At 46.5% G+C, this 17,735-nt stretch overlaps 1 protein-coding gene across 1 annotated transcript; it reads right to left on the bottom strand.

The window, feature by feature from the left end:
- Positions 1–7,260: 7,260 nt before the first annotated feature.
- Positions 7,261–12,004, bottom strand: LOC130868598 (homeobox protein unc-4 homolog). The gene is made up of 3 exons (XM_057760758.1): positions 11,912–12,004; positions 8,632–8,777; positions 7,261–7,683 (listed from the first exon to the last, which is right to left on the bottom strand). Exons 1-3 carry the CDS (start codon positions 11,976–11,978, stop codon positions 7,261–7,263), a joined length of 636 nt encoding a protein of 211 aa, XP_057616741.1. The 5' UTR covers positions 11,979–12,004.
- Between the last annotated feature and the right edge of the window lie 5,731 nt (positions 12,005–17,735).

Below are 17,735 nucleotides of genomic sequence, written 5' to 3'. Positions count from 1 at the left end.
TCTGATGGTCTCAAAAAGCAAGGCAGATAGCTGGCAAGATGGCTCAGTGTGTAAAGGTGACTGCTGCCAAGCCTGAAGACATGAACGCCATCCCCAGAGCCCCTATGGTGAAGGATGAACTTTAGGCCAGCCTTTCTGGACTCCTTGAGAACACACAGAGGTGGAGGCACACACCTTCATTTCCAGGACTGTGAGGCAGAGGCAGGGGATCTCTGAGTTGGAGGCCAGCCTGGCCTACAGAGTAAGTTCCAGGACAGGGCTCCACAGAAAAACCCTGTCTCCAAAAGCAAAAACAAAGATAGACTGAAACCTGAGCCCTCACATTGCCCACTTGTGGCCATGCCTGGGAACTGTTCCTCAGCTGTTGGCACCACGGAGCTGAGCAACCAGTCTTTCCCACCATCTCCAGGTTGCCTGTTCCAGAAGGCTGAGCAATGGGAATCATGCACTCCATAGCCTTTTCAGACTTCAGGCAACAGCTTTACTCCAGGCATGGTTCAGGCCTGTAGTCTCAGCTACTCTGGTGCCCGAAGGGTCAAGACCCTAACTAAGTTCAAAGCTGGCATGGAGTCACAGGCTAAAACTGTCTCGACATAGTAAAAAGTATTGGGGAATCTAGTCATGCAGAATACCTCTGTTATTCTAGAAAGTTCTTTTGGGAAGCATTCATCTAGATTTTTTTTTTTCGAGACAGGGTTTCTCTGTAGCTTTGGAGCCTGTCCTGGAACTAGCTCTTGTAGACCAGGCTGGCCTCGAACTCACAAAGATCCGCCTGCCTCTGCCTCCCGAGTGCTGGGATTAAAGGCGTATGCCACCACCGCCCGGCCACATTTTTATTTTTTTAAACATTTTTTTAAAAATTTTATATACTAATCTCAGTTCCTTCTCCCTCCACTCCTCCCACACCCTCTCCCCACTCCACTCCCCAGAAAGGGTGAACCTCTCATGGGGATTCAGAGTCTGTCACATCACTGGAGGCAGGAGCAAGGCCCTCTCCCCGTATCTAGGCAGAGCAAGGTACCCCTCCAAAGGGAATGGGATCCAAAAAGCCAGTTCCTACACTAGGGATAAATACTGGTTCCCCACAAACTGCCCAAGCCACATAACTATCACACTCATTGATAGGGCCTTAGTTCTAACTTTTTTTTTTTTAATTTAAAATTTGCTTTATGGGCTGGGTGGTGGTGGTGCAAGCCTTTAATCCCAGCATTTGGGAGGCGGACACAAGTGGATCTCTGTGAGTTCAAGGCCAATCTGGTCTACAGAACAAGTTCCAGGTCAGCTAGGGTTGCTACACAGAGAAACTCTGTCTTGAAAAAAACAAAACAAACAAACAAACAAACAAACAAACAAAAAAACGTGGCTGGGCGGTGGTGGCACAAACCTTTTCTCAGCACTTGGGAGACAGAGACAGGCAGATGTCTTTGAATTTGAGGGCAGCCTGGTCTACTGTTGTAATAAGAGCAGCGGGGCTGCGTCCCCGGCACCCGGCTGCCCGCATGGCTTATGCCCCAAAATAATTACACAGAAACTGTATTCTTTTGAACACTGCCTAGCCCATTAGTTCCAGCCTCTTATTAGCTAGCTCTTACATATTGATCTAACCCATTTCTAATATTCTGTGTAGCACCATGAGCTGACTTACCAGGAAAGATCTTAACCTGCGTCTGTGTCCGGTGGGAAAATCATGATGACTCCCTGACTCAGCTTCTTTCTCCCAGCATTCTATTCTGTTTACTCCACCCACCTAAGGGTTGGCCTATCAAATGGGCCTAGGCAGTTACTTTATTAATTAACCAATAAAAGCAACAGATTAATACAAGACCCACCTCCATCAGTCTACAGAGTGAGTTCCAGGACAGGCTCCAAAGCTATAGAGAGACCCTGTCTTGAAAAACAAAACAATGGGGCTGGAGGGATTGCTCAGTGGTTAAGAGCACAGGCTGCTCTTCCAAAGGTCCTGAGTTCAATTCCCAGCAATGACATGGTGGTTCACAACCATCTGTAATGAGGTCTGGTGCCCCCTTCTAGTGTGCAAGCAGGACACTGTACTCATTATAAATACATCTAAAATAGAAAAAACAAAAAATGTGTTTTATGTATATGAGTATTTTGCCTGTATGTATATCTGTGTAACATGTATATTCCTCGTGTCTGGTGAGGCCAGAAAAGGATGTCAGATTCCCTGGGACTAGAGTTAGACAGTTCATCAAAACAAAAAACAAGCAAAAATGCCCGGCAGTGATTGTAAAAGTCTTTAATCTCAGCACTCAGGGAGGCAGAGGCAGGCGGATCTCTGTGAGTTCCAGTCCAGCCTGTTCTACAGAGTGAGTTTGAGTTCCAGGACAGTTAGGGTTACACAGAGAAACCCTGTCTCAAAACAAAACAAACAAGCAAAAAAATATGGGCGCCATCTCCTCAGCCCCTCTGTCCTCAGTTTTTTTTTTTAGTTGTTGTTGTTGTTTTTCCATGTACAAAAGGGCTGGTAAGATGGGTCTGTGCTTTCTGCAAAGCCTGGAGACTTGTGTTCCTTCCCCAGAGCCAACACAAACGTGAAGAGAGCTGATGCCACAAGTGAAGGTCCTCTGACCTTCATGTATGTTCTGGGTCCTGTGTGCCCTACACCCCAACGACACACACACACACACACACACAAAGACGACAAATAAAAATATCTCACAAAGAGTACTCTGACCTCTGGGTTCTGTCCTTAGCACTGTAAACATAAAACAATACCAAATCTAAGCAGAATGCAAAACCAAGGGACTCTCTGGCCTTCTGCCCCGGCCTGTAGGATCTCTTCATGTCTCTGAGCAGATCTCGGAGTTTGTCCGGTCATATACACACTTTATGCAAGTTGTCTGTGCCTACGTTTTCTCTAGTAGCCGGACAGGTGTCTGCCCACACCAATCTCTCGTTTCCCGCTGAGGCCAATCTGGATTTAAAGGATTGTCGAGTTTGCTAAATGGGACCAGATAGGGTCAAAGAACCGGCTGTGGGGAGAGATAGGGGATGGGATGGCCACTAGGGGGCAGCAGAGACTGTCCAGAGCCTCTTTCTGGAGGTCACTGAACAATGGCCTATATGAACTCACGGAGACTGAAGCAGCAAGCATAGGGCCTGCAAGGGTCTGCAGCAGGTCCTTTGCTGGTATCATAGCTACTAACTTAGTATTTTTATGAGACTCCTGAGTGTGAGAGCGAGTGGGTCTCTGATTCTTGTGTCAACCCTCCTCTTGAGCTGCAGTATCCAACTGCGATATGAGTTTTTGCTTTATCTTAAATTTTGTCATGTTATCTCTTAGAAGTCTGTTTTTGTTTGTTTACTATTTTGTGTTGGTCCCCCCCATCATCCCCCCGAAAGGGTTCTCTGGCTTTCCTAGAACTCCTTCTGTTGACCATGCTGGCCTCGCAGAGATCCGCCAGCCTCTGCCTTCCGAGTCCTGGGATTAAAGGCCACCACCGCCCAGCTGAAGTCTGTTCTTTTCTAACGAGAGCCATAAAGGGAGTGGTTTCTGAGGGAGGAGAAGATGGAGAGGAACTGGGAGGTGTAGAGAGAGGGGAAACTATAATCAGAATATAATTGTGTGCGAAAATAATATATTTCCTTTTTCCCCCGAGACAGGGTTTCACTGCATAACCCTGACTGTCCTAGAACTTGTTTGAGAGCACTTCCCTTAGAGTGGAGGCCAGGACAGAGGAGAGCCTAAGGCCACCTACTGTTCACAGCTACTTAAAGAGGCTGGGAAGATGAGAGGGCATGCAGGGCGGTCACACCATCTGCTGCTGTGTCCCCAGGGCCCCTTTCAGTTCTTTGACCTGAGATTTTGCAGACACTGGCCGGGCTCTAAGAGGATTGGGTTCGGTGATGAGTTAGGGGAGGTCAAGGCCAAGGAAATGTGCTACCTGGCCGTCCAGCTAGAGGCTAATGAGAAAGGAGAAATGGCCCAGTGAAGCAAAGTGCGAGGGTGCAAGCCTGTGCTCCCAGAACAACCGAGGCTGAGGCAGGAAGACTGCCTTGAGTTCAGCTGTAGTCTGGACTGCGTAGCAGAACCCCATCCACTCCTGCCAATTTTAGACCAATAGGGGACTAGGGATCAAAGAGGTCCCTGGTAGTGGAGTCTGTGGGGGAACAGCCTTAGCCAGATGCTGTTTATCACAATTAGTTTTTTTTCTTTTTTTTTTTTTAATATTTATTTATTATATATACAATGTTCTGTCTGTGTATATGCCTGCAGGCCAGAAGAGGGCACCAGACCCCATTGCAGATGGTTGTGAGCCACCATGTGGTTGCTGGGAATTGAACTCAGGACCTTTGGAAGAGCTGGCAATGCTCTTAACCTCTGAGCCATCTCTCCAGCCCCCTAGCTTTTGTTTTTTCAATCTCTGCAGCTTTGAAGCCTGTCCTGGAACAGCTCTTATAGACTAGGTTGGCCTTGAACTCACAGAGATCCAAAGGTGTGTGCCATCTGGGAGAACTGCAGAGCCAGGAGGCCAGCTCCTCTGTCAGGGTTTATTTGGCAGTCACCTTGCTTCTGAAGGTCTTGTTCCTTATTCCTTTGACCTGAGCCGGATGATGTTGGTGAAGCCAGTGGCGTCAATGGGGTTGTAATTTTCCCTGCTCGTTCATGCTCTCCAGTTCTTTGCTATGCAGTGGGAATTCTTGGCTGAGGATGTATGCCTGACCTTTAAGGATAGATGCCTCGCAGTGCAGTGACAAACACCCAGAAACTTGTATACGCTGCCAATGTGAGGCCCAGGTCCCGCTTGGGCTTTCACGGCTGCCTGGTGAGGGATGCAGCCTTCACTCCTCAAGCTGGGGATGTCTACCTGTTTGTGGGCTATGCAAGGTGTGCTGAGAGGTAAGGACCCTCTCTCTCTCTTTTTAAAATTATTTATTTTAAAACTATTTTTTTAGTGACCATGGTTTCCCCTTCCTTCTGTCCTCCCAGGACTTCCCCTCCCCCACCTCCACTCTTCCCCAGATCCACTCCTCCTTCCTCCTTTCCCTCCAGAAAAGGACTCCCAGGGATATCAACCAAACATGGCAGAACAAGTTATAATAAAATTAGGCACATCATGTTAAGTCTGGATGAGGCAACCTGAAGGAGGAAAAGGGAAGAAGGACCTTCTCTTAATTAGGCCTGGTGGTGCACAGCTTTAATCCCAGCACTCAGGAGACAGAGGCAGAAGGACCTGAGTGAGTTTCAGGATAGCCAGGGGTACACAGAGAAACCTGTGTAGAAGAAAAAAAACAAAAACAAAAAGAAGAAAAGGAATTCAAGATCATCTAGCTCTGAGAACCTTTCTCTTAAAAAAAAAAGAAAGAAATGGTGCTAGGGGCCCGAAAGATGGCCCCACATCTCAGATGAACTCAGCAGCTGAGCGTACGAGTACTTTTGCAGAGGACTCAAATTCAGTTCCCAGAATGAGGTGGCAACTCACAGCAGCCTGTGTAGAACTCAGCCAACCGTGATGAATTTACTAGGAGCAGACCACCCAAAGGAAGTTCTTTCTTCCAACCATTTTCACCTGTCGGCATCTCAGTAGTTTACCCTGAAGCAATACCTGGTTGCCCACAAACTGAGATTATCCAGGCACTACCCAAGAACAGACCCTCCAAAGGAAATGCCTAACATTCCAACCCTTGTAGACAGGATCACCTTTCAGCACACACTCACCAGGACGCCCCTAGACAAATGTCAGCCAATCAGGGGTCCTAAACCTTAGAAATCCCTCACCCCCACCTTTACTACTATAAAAACCCAACTCTGAGTTCGGGGCTCTCTGATTATTCCAATATGTTGGACACACGGAGAGACCGAGTTGACAAACTTGTTTTATAAAATAAAGACTCTTTGCTTTTACATTTGGGACTCAGTCTCCTTTTTGGTTTTTGGGGGACTTCATGGATCTGGGCCTAACACATGTAACTTCAGCTCCAGGGGCTGCAGCAGTGTTTTCTGAAGATATCTGTGCGCACACACACACACACACAATAGGTGGGTTTTCTGTGTTGAGACAGCTCGGTCTACAGAGACCCTGCTCCCCCACCTCTCAAAAGCAAAATCCCCAAGTTTCCTACACCTCAGGTCCTCCTTGAAAACTGTGTTTTTCTGTGCGGTCCCTACCAAGGGGCCCTTAGTAAGCAGCCCTGCCACACTGTATCTGTGCCCAACCCGCACAGCCTGTCACATGTCCCTCCAAATCACCGCTAATGCACCATGTGGCTTAAGAGGATTGTTTGCTAAAACAGACCATGGGTTAAAAAAACCAACCCACTGTGGAGATTCTGGGGCTAGGATAGCCATTCAGGACGGCAGAGGAATGGCACAGAGAGGGACCCAGGGTGGTGCAGAGAAACCAGGAACTCAGACTAGACCGGAGGTTGAGACAATGGTGAGGAGAAAACCCCATTGTTATTCTCTGATCTCCAAGAGCGGGCCTGTGTTCCGCACAAACACATACAGAACGATCACAGGGCCTCGTTTATCACTTTTGCCACTACCTGGAAAGACTTTTACTTTGAATGTTTTCCTCTCATGTATGTCTGTGCACCAGGAGAAGGCATCTGTTCAGATGAGGATGGTTGTGGGTGCTGGGATGAAACTCTATAGACCAGGTTGGCCCTGAATGCAGCAGAGAACAGTCTCTGCCTCCCTAGTGCTGGGAATAAAGGCATGCACCACCACACCCAGATGTTTTGTAGTATTTTTAATTCCCCCCCCTACATCCCAGGCTTTGGATCTAGTCTGAGAGCCACCCAGGTAAACAAATCCACAAGGTGAGAAAACAGAAAGCAAAACACTAGCCCAAGACACCCACTCACAATCTGCAATCCATTCCAGGCTATTAAAATACCCAGACTAGGCTAAGGAATAAGATGCGATTGAGAAAAGTCATTGTCATTTTAATTTCTATGAATAGCTTTATTATCAATCTAATACAGACATGAAAGTCCCAACAGCCCCAGCAACAAGCAAGCTGAATAACATCTAACAAAAAGCCAATGCTAGGACAAGCTGGTGCATGAAATGTCCTCGAAGAAATAAAAACAAAAATGAAACTGAATGTTACACAAAAAAAAATCCCATAGGAATAGAAAAAAACCCAAACTAAGTAACAACACGTATGGTTCAGCCTGGCACTTGGGAGGTAAAAGCTACAAGTCCCAGGCCAGAAACAAAACATCCACAGTGTAAAATAAGAACCCCCCAAATGGCTGTCACCCCTAGACACCAGAGTGAGTGGTAAGGCATTCTCAGAAATCATCTGTGTTTGGGTACCCAGAAGACAGTCTGAGCTTCTTCAAGGCTTCCAAAGTTTCGGGGAGCCCGGCGCTGTTTTGGGAAGACTCCTTGCCTTGACAGGATGCATGGCTGATGTGAGGCTTCACTGTGCGAGGTAACATTCTGCACCAAGCGCTCTCCCGTGACTTGTACAAACCTTGCCTTAGCTGCCTTCTGCGGGTGTGGTACGACTGCATGAGCTTCAGGTACCTCTGAAAATTCTGTCTAAATCGCTCCCGGGAATTGACGGGCCTGCACTGACAGCTTGGTGACAGGCAGCCCCCAGCTTTGTTGGAAGCACAGGAATAAGGGTTATGGCGGCGGACAGGCTTCCATAGTAGCCAAGCAGAGAAAAGGCCCTTCTCAGGCTTCATGGATCGCTGGGTGAACCAAGTCTGTAGGGAGGAAGGGTATACAAAAAACAAAACAAAACACAAAGGGTCACCCTGTGCTCGCCATTCCCTCAGGTTTGCGCTACAGGGGAAGTGAAGCTGCTGTATCTAGGACCCAGAGGGAGGCCACCAGAGGAATACTGATGGGCCTTGAGGGTGGAACCTACTGACTAGTCTACCTGAGTACCCTAGGTGGTTCTCAAGCTTCCTAATGCTTCAGCAGTTTACTATGTTGTGGTGATCTACAACCATGAAATTGTTATGATACCTCATCACTACAGTTTTGCTACTGTTAAGAATTGAAATGTATGGGCTGGAGAGATGGCTCAGAGGTCCTGAGTTCAATTCCCAACAGCCACATGGTGATTCACAAACATCTATCAGATCTGGAGCCCTCAACTAGCTGCAGCATACATGCAGACAGAACACTGTATTCATAATAAATAAATAAATCTAAAAAAAAAAGAATGGAACTGTAATCTGTGAAAGTATCCTTCAACCCTAAAAAGGTAGCAACCCACAAGTCCTGATCCAGCCTACTCAGTGTGTGGGCCCTGGGGTGGTTCTCAACCTTCCTAACACTTCAGCAATTTAATTTATGTGGTGGTTCCACAACCATAAAACTTTTATGCTTGCTCATAACTGTTAAGAATCAAAATGTAAGCCGGGCAGTGTTGGCACGTGCCTTTAATCCCAGCACTTGGGAGGCAGAGGCAGGAGGATCTCTGTGAGTTTGAGGCCAACCTGGTCTACACGTGCTAGTTCCAGGACAGGCTCCAAAGCTACAGAGAAACCCTGACTCAAAAAAAACGAATCCCAACCCCCCCCCCAATGAAATGTAAAACATCTGATATGCAAGCTGTGAAAGGGTCCTTCGACCCCATAGAGGTTGCAACCCACAGGCTGGGAACCACCAGCCTCAAGGTGCTGAAAGTGGGTGGGGAATCTGACCTTAACTTGTTCCTCCGTCAGGCTGAGTCTCATGGCCAGGACCCTTTGAGCTTCGAGGTCCGGGTGTGGCTCCATCTTGAAGTGTTTTTCCAGTTCCGACAGCTGTTCCCAACTGTACTCCAGGTCAAGGGTACCCAGAGTACAGCCTGAGAGAAAATGGGGAAGTCTGATCAGAGAAAGCCTATCATGGCAGGCGGAGAGTGATGGCTCAGCCCTTGTTGCCAAGCCTAATAACTTGGCAGTTTTGATTCTGAGGGACCTCATGGTGGACTCACTCAGGAAAGTTATCCTCAGACCCCTACACATCCCCTGGCACAACCATATATAAAATTAGTAACTGGAAACAGAAATGACCTTTTCACAATCCCTGGCTCTGATTTTCTTCTTGGGGAGCCATTGCACCAATGAGAGGTAGACCTATGAACCCATTGCAATTCCCCTCTTTCCAGATCCACTAGTTCAACTTTCTGGGCATCGGGATTTGAATATTTGAAAAGGGTAGGGTGGAGAGTCCTTCCCTTAATCCCCACATTTGCAGAACTGAATCAGGAGGAGAGTTTGATCCTGTTGCCCAAGAGTCTCAAAACCAAAAAAAAAAAAAAAACCAAAAAACCAAAAAACCAAAAACAGTAACAAAAGCTGTGTTTCTGAGTGTGGTGGCACAATCTTGTAATTTCTGCATTTGGGAGGCATGGGCAGGTGGCTCTCTGTATTGAGACTGGCCTGGTCTACAGAGAAACCCTGCCTGGAAACACGAGTTCAAGATCATTTCCCAGGTGCCTGACTGACCTCCATGACACCCTGTTAATTTAACTATTTAACTATTGCCTGGTGCCTCTGACTTAGCCCAGCATTCCGGGCACGTGCAGGGGAGGGTGAGTTGTGGTGGGGGTGGTGTGTGTGCCAGAAAAAGGCAGATCTGAGTTTGTGGATAGCCTGGTTTACAGAACCAGTTCCAGGACAGCCAAACTACAAAGAAAAACCAACCAACAATGGACAGTAGTGGCATACACCTTTAATCCCAGCACTCAGGAGGCAGAGGCAGGCGGATCTCTGTGAGTTCGAGGCCAGCCTGGTCTACAAGAGCTAGTTCCACAGAGAAACCCTGTCTCGAAAAAACCAAAAAAAAAAAAAAAAAAAAAAAAAAAAGAGCTAGTTCCAGGACAGGCACCAAAGCTACAGAGAAACCTGGTCTTGAGAAAAAAAAAACAAAAAAACAAAAAAACAAAAAAAAAACAAGAAAAAAAAGCAACCAACAAACAAAAAAAACTATTAGCACCCTCTGCCAAAGTAAACAACCAATCAAATTTAAAGCCCACAAAAGAAAGCAACTCCACTGCAAAGGCCTCACTTTCTACGAGGCCGGGTCTGCTCTGCAAAAGCAGAGCCTCAGAATCCCATCCTTGCTTACAGTCTGAGGGAACACAGAGATGCTTCCATCTTTTCTGTAGCTCACTTTAGAAGTTACCACCCTGCCGCCAGCGCTCCTGAAGCCTCTCCCCCTCACATGGTAGGCCACCCAACCTTTGGCCATTCCCATTGCATCCCCCCCCACACACCGGGATGTGACCTTGCTGGGTTAAGTTCTTCACCAAGGAACTGCTGCTGCTGCTGGGGCTTAAAGCTGGGAAACTGAGCCTTGGTTTAGCCCTCTAAAGCCTGCAGCCCTGGAGGCACGGGTCCCACTCAGGGTCTCAACCAGCCAGGCGCCTACGTGTGTGTGCATTCCCATTTCTTCTCTATGGCCAGGGACCAGTCTAGGGTCAGGCTGCCACCCGTCGTGTGCCTGGATTATCCAGCAACTCCAGGGTTTCTCCTAGGTGCCTACAGGAGGGCGCTGGTGACCAGCCTGAAGCGGTCTTGCTTTCTATTAAGGGTTTCTTCCAATACTGAGAGTCAACCAAGGTCCAAGGGACAGTCGCTGATGTGTCCTTGCATGGGTGACCAGTTTTTTCTTTTTGTTACTTTGAGATTATCTCATGTTGCTATAGGTTTTTAGCACAAGACTGACTCTCTTTGGTGCTCTAATAATATAACTCTGGACACTGTCAGCCTTTCCTCTCCTGCCCCCCCCCCACTAAAGGGGCGTGCCACCATGCTCTCTGCTTCAACCCCCCTTTTTTTTTTTTTTTTTTTTTTTTTTGGGACAGGGTTTCTGTATGGAGCCCTAACTGTCCTGGAACTCACTCTAGAAATACACCTGCCTCTGCTCCTGTGATAAAAGGCATGTGCCACATCCACTCTGCCTCAGCCTTTATTTATTTATTTATTTGTTTTTTTCGAGACAGGGTTTCTCTGTGGTTTTGGAGCCTGTCCTGGAACTAGCTCTTGTAGACCAGGCTGGTCTCGAACTCACAGAAGAGAACGCCCATAACTCCTGGTCTTCCGACACCTGAGCACTGAGATTGCCGGCTCTGGCCACCACTTCCAAACAAGTTCTGTAATTTTAAAATATCGGTCGGCCCATTTCATTGTGCTGGCTGCAGAAATCCAGATAGGCACGACGGTTGCCTGGGGCTGAAAAGTGGAGGTAGAGTCGGGAGGGACATTTCTCCGGCCCCTGAAGCATGGCTAGGTTCCACGGAGAGTTATGGGAGCCTTACTCAAAAAGGGAGGACTTGGGACTCAGACCCTCCCCCACTCTTTGGGATCAAGGTCTTGTGCTAGCCACTGTCTTTTGTTTCTCACGACAGGGCTTCCCTGTGTAGCAGCCCTGGATGTCCTAGAACCAGCTCTCGTCGACCAGGCTGGCCACGAACGCACAGAGATCTGCCTGCCTCTACCTCTCAGATGCCGGGATTAAAGGCGTGCGTCACCATCACTGGGCTCACCTGGCAGTTTTAAAAAGTAAAGGTTGAGCCGGGCGGTGGTGGCGCACGCCTTTAATCCCAGCACTCGGGAGGCAGAGGCAGGCGGATCTCTGTGAGTTCAAGACCAGCCTGGTCTACAAGAGCTAGTTCCAGGACAGGCTCCAAAACCACAGAGAAACCCTGTCTCGAAAAACCAAAAAATAAAAATAAAAAAACAAAAAACAAAAAAACCCGAAAACCAAAAAACAAGATGCAGGCACTGGGAAGAAACTCACTACACAGGTACCAGGTTGCTGGCCAGGCTCGGTACCTTTCAGAGCTCAAAGCGTCAAGTACCTGTTTCAGTTCCCCACACGCCACTTCACTCCTCATTCCAATTCTACAGGCAGGTCCCATTTTGAAAGAGGCCGGGCCTCTTCTGGGAGCCCAGAACATATATTTGAAACTTGAAGCCCAGAAGAACCACATACCTAACTGCTTGACATTCAAACATCCTTCTGAGGGAGCAGATTCACGCGGCGCAGGCCCTTCCGCCATCAGTTACTTCCTTCTTGGCTGCAGTTCACTTGACTTCAGCTCTGCAGGTGGAGAATCTACGCTAGGTGTTTGGCTTTAATACCCCTCTGCTTTGGGCCCATCCTGTTGGAGACCGCCCACCTCCTGATTGACTGCTCCTCCCACTCACCTGATTGTCTGCTCTATCCCTCTTCACCCTTCAGGGCATTGCCTTGCAAGGTTTTGTGCTCCTTCCGGAACAGCTAGTACCGCTGCTTCATCAAAGGAATTGGGAAAAACACGCAGCCTTAGCCCCATCCTCTCAGGCCTCCAAAGCCAGGGGAAATCCCTAGTTTCACCAGCCTGTTCCTTTAGGTGTCCATCATCATTTCTTCCTAAAGCTGAATGCTTCTCCTCCAAGACTGTGTCTTGGCTGCCACTTTCTCCACGCATCCCCTCCCTTGTCCTCAAGGTCACTAGGGCTGTTAGGTTGTAGTCACAGGGTTCCCCTGGGGTATCTGGACCGGGGAGGTCAGGAAGCTGCCCTGCTTGGTAAGTTTTCTTCAAGATTTGTCCCTGGACTAAAGATTGATGGGGGTCATAGGGACATCGGCTCCTGTCTTCTGGTGTTGGGTAAAACCATCTCCTTTGCTGGGCAGTGGTGGCACATGCCTTAATTCCAGCACTCAGGGAGGCAGAGGCAGGCGGGTCTCTGTGAGTTCGAGGCCAGCCTGGTCTACAGAGTGAGTTCCAGGACTACCAGAGCTACACAGTGAAACCTTGTCTCAAACAACCTCCCCAGGAAACAACAACAAAAATAACCCACCTCCTGTTCCTTTATTATAGCTCTGGCTGCCCTGGAACTCACTATGTATGTCAGGTTGGCTTCCAACTCCCAGAGATCTACCTGCCTCTACCTCTGAAGTATTGAGATTCAAGGTGTGCCTTTATTTATTCTGAGACAGGGTCTTTCTACAGAGCCCCAACTGTTCAAAGAGATCTGCACAGTCTCTAACTCAAAGGCTATCCCAGTTTCTTGGAAAGCTGAAGGTGGCTGAGTCTGACCTTGAACACCTGGTCTTTCACGTGCTGGGAAAACAGGCACGCCTAACTTCCACCAAGCCCAGCTGCTGGGAAGGGGGCTGTAGGCTGGGCGTGATGGAATACACAGTCACTTCAGTCACCCAGGGAGCAGAGGCGGGAAGATCTCTGGGAGTCCAGGTCAGCCTGGTCTCCACAGTCAGGTCTGCCCTGCAGTACCCTGTTTTGCTCACATAAATATATTTGGTGAATACTGTCTAGATTCAACCTTCTGTCCTGTGACTAAACAAGCTTTCAGGCTTCCCTAGTCTCTACTTGGGAGAAATCAAAAACCTGTTTCGCTGTCACTCATATTTAGCACAGAATAACAATTTTGACTTTATGTATATGGATGTTTTGTCTGTATATCTGTGGACTGAAGAGTCCAAAAATAAGAATATAAGGGGCTGGAGAGATGGCTCAGAGGTTAAGAGCATTGTCTGCTCTTCCAAAGGTCCTGAGTTCAATTCCCAGCAAAAACATGGTGGCTCACAACCATCTGTAATGAGGTCTGGTGCCTTCTTCTGGACTTCAGGCATACACACAGACAGAATATTGTATACATAATAAATAAATATTTTTTAAACAAAATAATAAGAATATAGATTCCCAAAATAGAAATGTAGAAATAAAGCAATATAAAGTTGTAAGTCTAGAAGAATGAGAACAGACGTCAGCAGCTTCCTCAGCAGCTTGAGGATTAACGATTAACAGTGGGCTATTTCTCTGTACAACCCATAGCTCTGTTTACAAGGCAGGAGCTTCTCTCTGTGAACTGAGAGTAGTGTCCTGGTAATCCTTGATAAATGACAGATATGGGGTGAGTTAACCTTTAGGAGACAGAGATGCGTGACCTCCGGAGTAGGCACCATCTCTGCTAGGGGAGTCTGGTGCCCTCAAAGGGAAGGTGTGGGACTTCAGTAAACACTGCCTGAAAATAACAGGAGACAGCACAGACACTGGTGTGACTCATGAACTATGCTAATGCAGGCTGTAAAGCAATCTGTACCTGAGATTTACATTGAGATAGTGTTTTTCTGTTTATCAACCTTCTGATATTGCTAGCAGTCCCTTTTTCTGACTAATTGCTAAAAACATCTGTTTCCTTGAAATTAGTGACTTTCGCTCTAATCTCCTCTGGAACATATTTCACAATAGCTGCCTGGTTACCTATTGAACTCACTCCCCCCCTTAGGGTCTCTGTTGACTAACCCGGGGCAAGATTGTAAAAATTCTTTTGTACAGACCTAATGCTTGGTTGCCCCTATTATAAAAAAATAGGTTCAGAAACTAGCATTTTTTTTTTTTCCCGAGACAAGGTTTCTCTGTAGCTTTGGTGCCTGTCCTAAAACTAGCTCTTGTAGACCAGGCTAGACTTGAACTCACAGAGATCCACTTGCCTCTGCCTCCTGAGTGCCACCACCGCCCGGGTCTAGCCTTTTGACACAGCCTAACCAACACTATCTCTGACTGTGGTCTCAGCTAGCTGTTAAGGTTCTGTGCCCCAGTGTTTTTAAGTTTGCTTCTCATTTTCTTGGAATCTGGTTTCTGGAATAAAGTTTGCTTCTGGTTTATTAAACTTTGGTGGTCTGTCCCCATTTTTGCATGATACCCACCCCCCAACCACTTGTAAATAGTGCTCTTAAAAGCCCTAAGAGGGGGGCTGGAGAGATGGCTCAGCGGTTAAGAACATGGACTGTTCTTCCGGAGGTCCTGAGTTCAATTCCCAGCAACCACGTGGTGGCTCACAACCATCTGTAATGAGATCTGGTGCCCTCTTCTGGGGTGCAGGTATGCACACAGGCAGAACACTGTATACATAATAAATAAATCTATTTTTTTTAAAAAAAAGCCCTAAGAGGGTGTCATAGTTGTAATCCCTTTAAGAGACAAGCCCTGCCCAATCCCCCACCCTCTCCACCCTGTCCTCAGGAACTGTGGGTTCCAATTTATTGAGTGTTAAACCTGGGTCGTGGAAGAGCAGCCAGTGCTCTTAATGGCTGTGCCTCTAAACTATCTCTTTTTTATATTTATTTTTCTATTCTTTTTTTTTTCTGGATTTTTAAAAAATTGATATTGAGCTCTACATTTGTTTCTGCTTCCCTCCCTGTCTCTCCCCTCCCCCCCTTCAAACCTTCCCCAAGGTCCCCATGCTCCCAATTTACTCAGGAAATCTTGTCTTTTTCTACTTTCTACTTCCCATGTAGATTAGATCTATGTAAGTCTCTCTTAGTGTCTGCATTGTTGTCTAAATTCTCTGGGATTGTGGTTTGTAGGCTGACTTTCTTTGCTTTATGTTTAAAAACTACCTATGAGTGAGTACATGTGATAATTGTCTCCCTGTGTCTGGGTTACCTCACTCAAAATAATGTTTTCTAATTCCATCCATTTTCCTGCAAAATTCAAGCTGTTATTATTTTTTTCTGCTGTGTAGTACTCCATTGTGTAAATGTACAACATTTATCTTTTTTTTTCTTTTTTTGAGACAGGGTTTTTCTGTAGCTTTGGAGCCTGTCCTGGAACTAGCTCTTGTAGACCAGGCTGGCCTCGAACGCCCAGAGATCCGCCTGCCTCTGCCTCCCAAGTGCTGGGATTAAAGGCGTGCGCCACCACCGCCCGGCAGTACCACATTTTTCTTATCCATTCTTTGATTCAGGGGCATTTAGGTTGTTTCCAGGTTCTGGCTATGACAAACAAAGCTGCAAGCCCGGCAATGGTGGCGCACGCCTTTAATCCCAGCACTTGGGAGGCAGAGGCAGGCGGATCTCTGTTAGTTCGAGACCAGCCTGGTCTACAGAGCTAGTTCCAGGACAGGCTCCAAAGCCACAGAGAAACCCTGTCTTGAAAAAACAAAACAAAACAAAAAAGGACAAACAAAGCTGCTATGAACATAGTTGAGCACATGTCCTTGTGGCAAGATTGAGCATCCTTTGGGTGTATACCCAAAAGTGGTATTACTGGATCTTGAGGAAGGTTGTTTCCTAATTTTCTGAGAAATCGCCACACTGACATTCAAAGGGGTTGTACCAGCTTGCATTCCCACCAGCAATGCAGAAGTGTTCCCTTTTCCCAACAACCTCTCCAGTATAAGTTGTCATCAGGGTTTTTGATCTTGGCCATTCTTTCAGGTATAAGATGGAATCTCAGAGTTGTTTTGATTTGCATTTCTCTGATGACTAAGGATGTTGAACATTTCCTTAAGAGTCTTTCAGCCATTTTAGATTCCTCTGTTGAGAGTTCTCTGTTTAGGTCTGTATTCCATTTTTTTTTTATTGGATTATGTGATCTTTTGGTGTCCATTTTCTTGAGTTCTTTGTATATTTTGGAAATCAGACCTCTGTCTGATGTGGGGTTAGTGAAGATCTTTTTCCATTCTGTAGGCTGTTGTTTTGTCTTGTTGACCATGTCCTTTGCTTTACAGAAGATTTTCAGTTTCAGGAGGTTCCATTTATTAATTGTTTCTCTCAGTGTCTGTGCTGCTGGGGTTCTATTTAGGAAGTGGTTCCCTGTGCCAATGCATTCAAGTGTACTTCCCACTTTCTTTTCTATAAGGTTCAGTGTGTTGAGGTCTTTGATCCATTTGGACTTGAGTTTTGTGCATGGTGATAGATATGGGTCTATTTTAATTTTTCTATATGCTTTCTTTTTTCCTTTTTTTTTTTTTTTTTTGGTTTTTCGAGACAGGGTTTCTCTATGGCTTTGGAGCCTGTCCTGGAACTAGCTCTGTAGACCAGGCTGGCCTCGAACTCACAGAGATCCGCCTGCCTCTGCCTCCCGAGTGCTGGGATTAAAGGCGTACACCACCACTACCCGGCCATTTGATATTTTTTTACTTCTTTATAAAAAATCAGGTGTTTGAAGATGTGTGGACTGATATTTGGGTCTTCTGTTCGGTTCCATTGGTCCTCCTGTCTGTTCCTATGCCAATACCAGGCTGTTTTCAGTACTGTAGCTCTGTAGTAGAGTTTGAAGTCAGGGACTGTGATGCCTCTACAAGTTCTTTTATTGTACAGGATTGTTTTGGCTATCCTGGGTTTTTTACTTTTCCAAATGAAGTTGAGTATCGTTCTTTCGAGGTCTTTGAAGAATTTTTCTGGGATTTTGCTGGGCATTGCGTTGAGAATCTGTAGATTGCTTTTGATAGGATTGCCATTTTTACCATGTTAATTCTGCCTACCCAAGAGCATGGGAGATCTTTCCACTTTCTGGTGTCTTCTTCAGTTTCTTTCTTCAAAGATTTAAAGTTCTTGTCATACAAATCTTCCACTTGTTTGGTCAGAGTTACTCCAAGATATTTTATGCTATTTGTGGTTATTGAGAAGGGTGTTGATTCTCTGATTTCTTCCCCAGCCCTTTTATCATGTGTGTACAGGAGGGCTCCTGATTTTTTTTGAGTTGATCTTGTATCCTGCTACATTGCTGAAAGTGTTTATGAGTTGTAGAAGTTCCTTGGTACAATTTTTGGGATCATTTATGTAAACTATCATATCATTAGCAAACAGTGAGAATTTGACTTCGTCTTTTCCAATTTAATCCCCTTGATCTCTCTTTGGTGTCTTATTGCTCTAGCTAGGACCTCAAGAACTATATTGAATAGATATGGAGAGAGTGGACAACCTTGTCTTGTTCCTGATTTCAATGGAATAGCTGGGAGTTTCTTACATTTTAAGCCTGGTCTACAAGAGCTAGTTCCAGGTCAGGAACCAAAAGCTACGGAGA

Source organism: Chionomys nivalis, chromosome 2, assembly GCF_950005125.1.
Source record: "Chionomys nivalis chromosome 2, mChiNiv1.1, whole genome shotgun sequence".
Taxonomy (NCBI): domain Eukaryota; kingdom Metazoa; phylum Chordata; class Mammalia; order Rodentia; family Cricetidae; genus Chionomys; species Chionomys nivalis.
The sequence above is the reverse complement of the archived record's forward strand: the minus strand, read 5'-3'. Positions and strand labels throughout refer to the sequence as shown.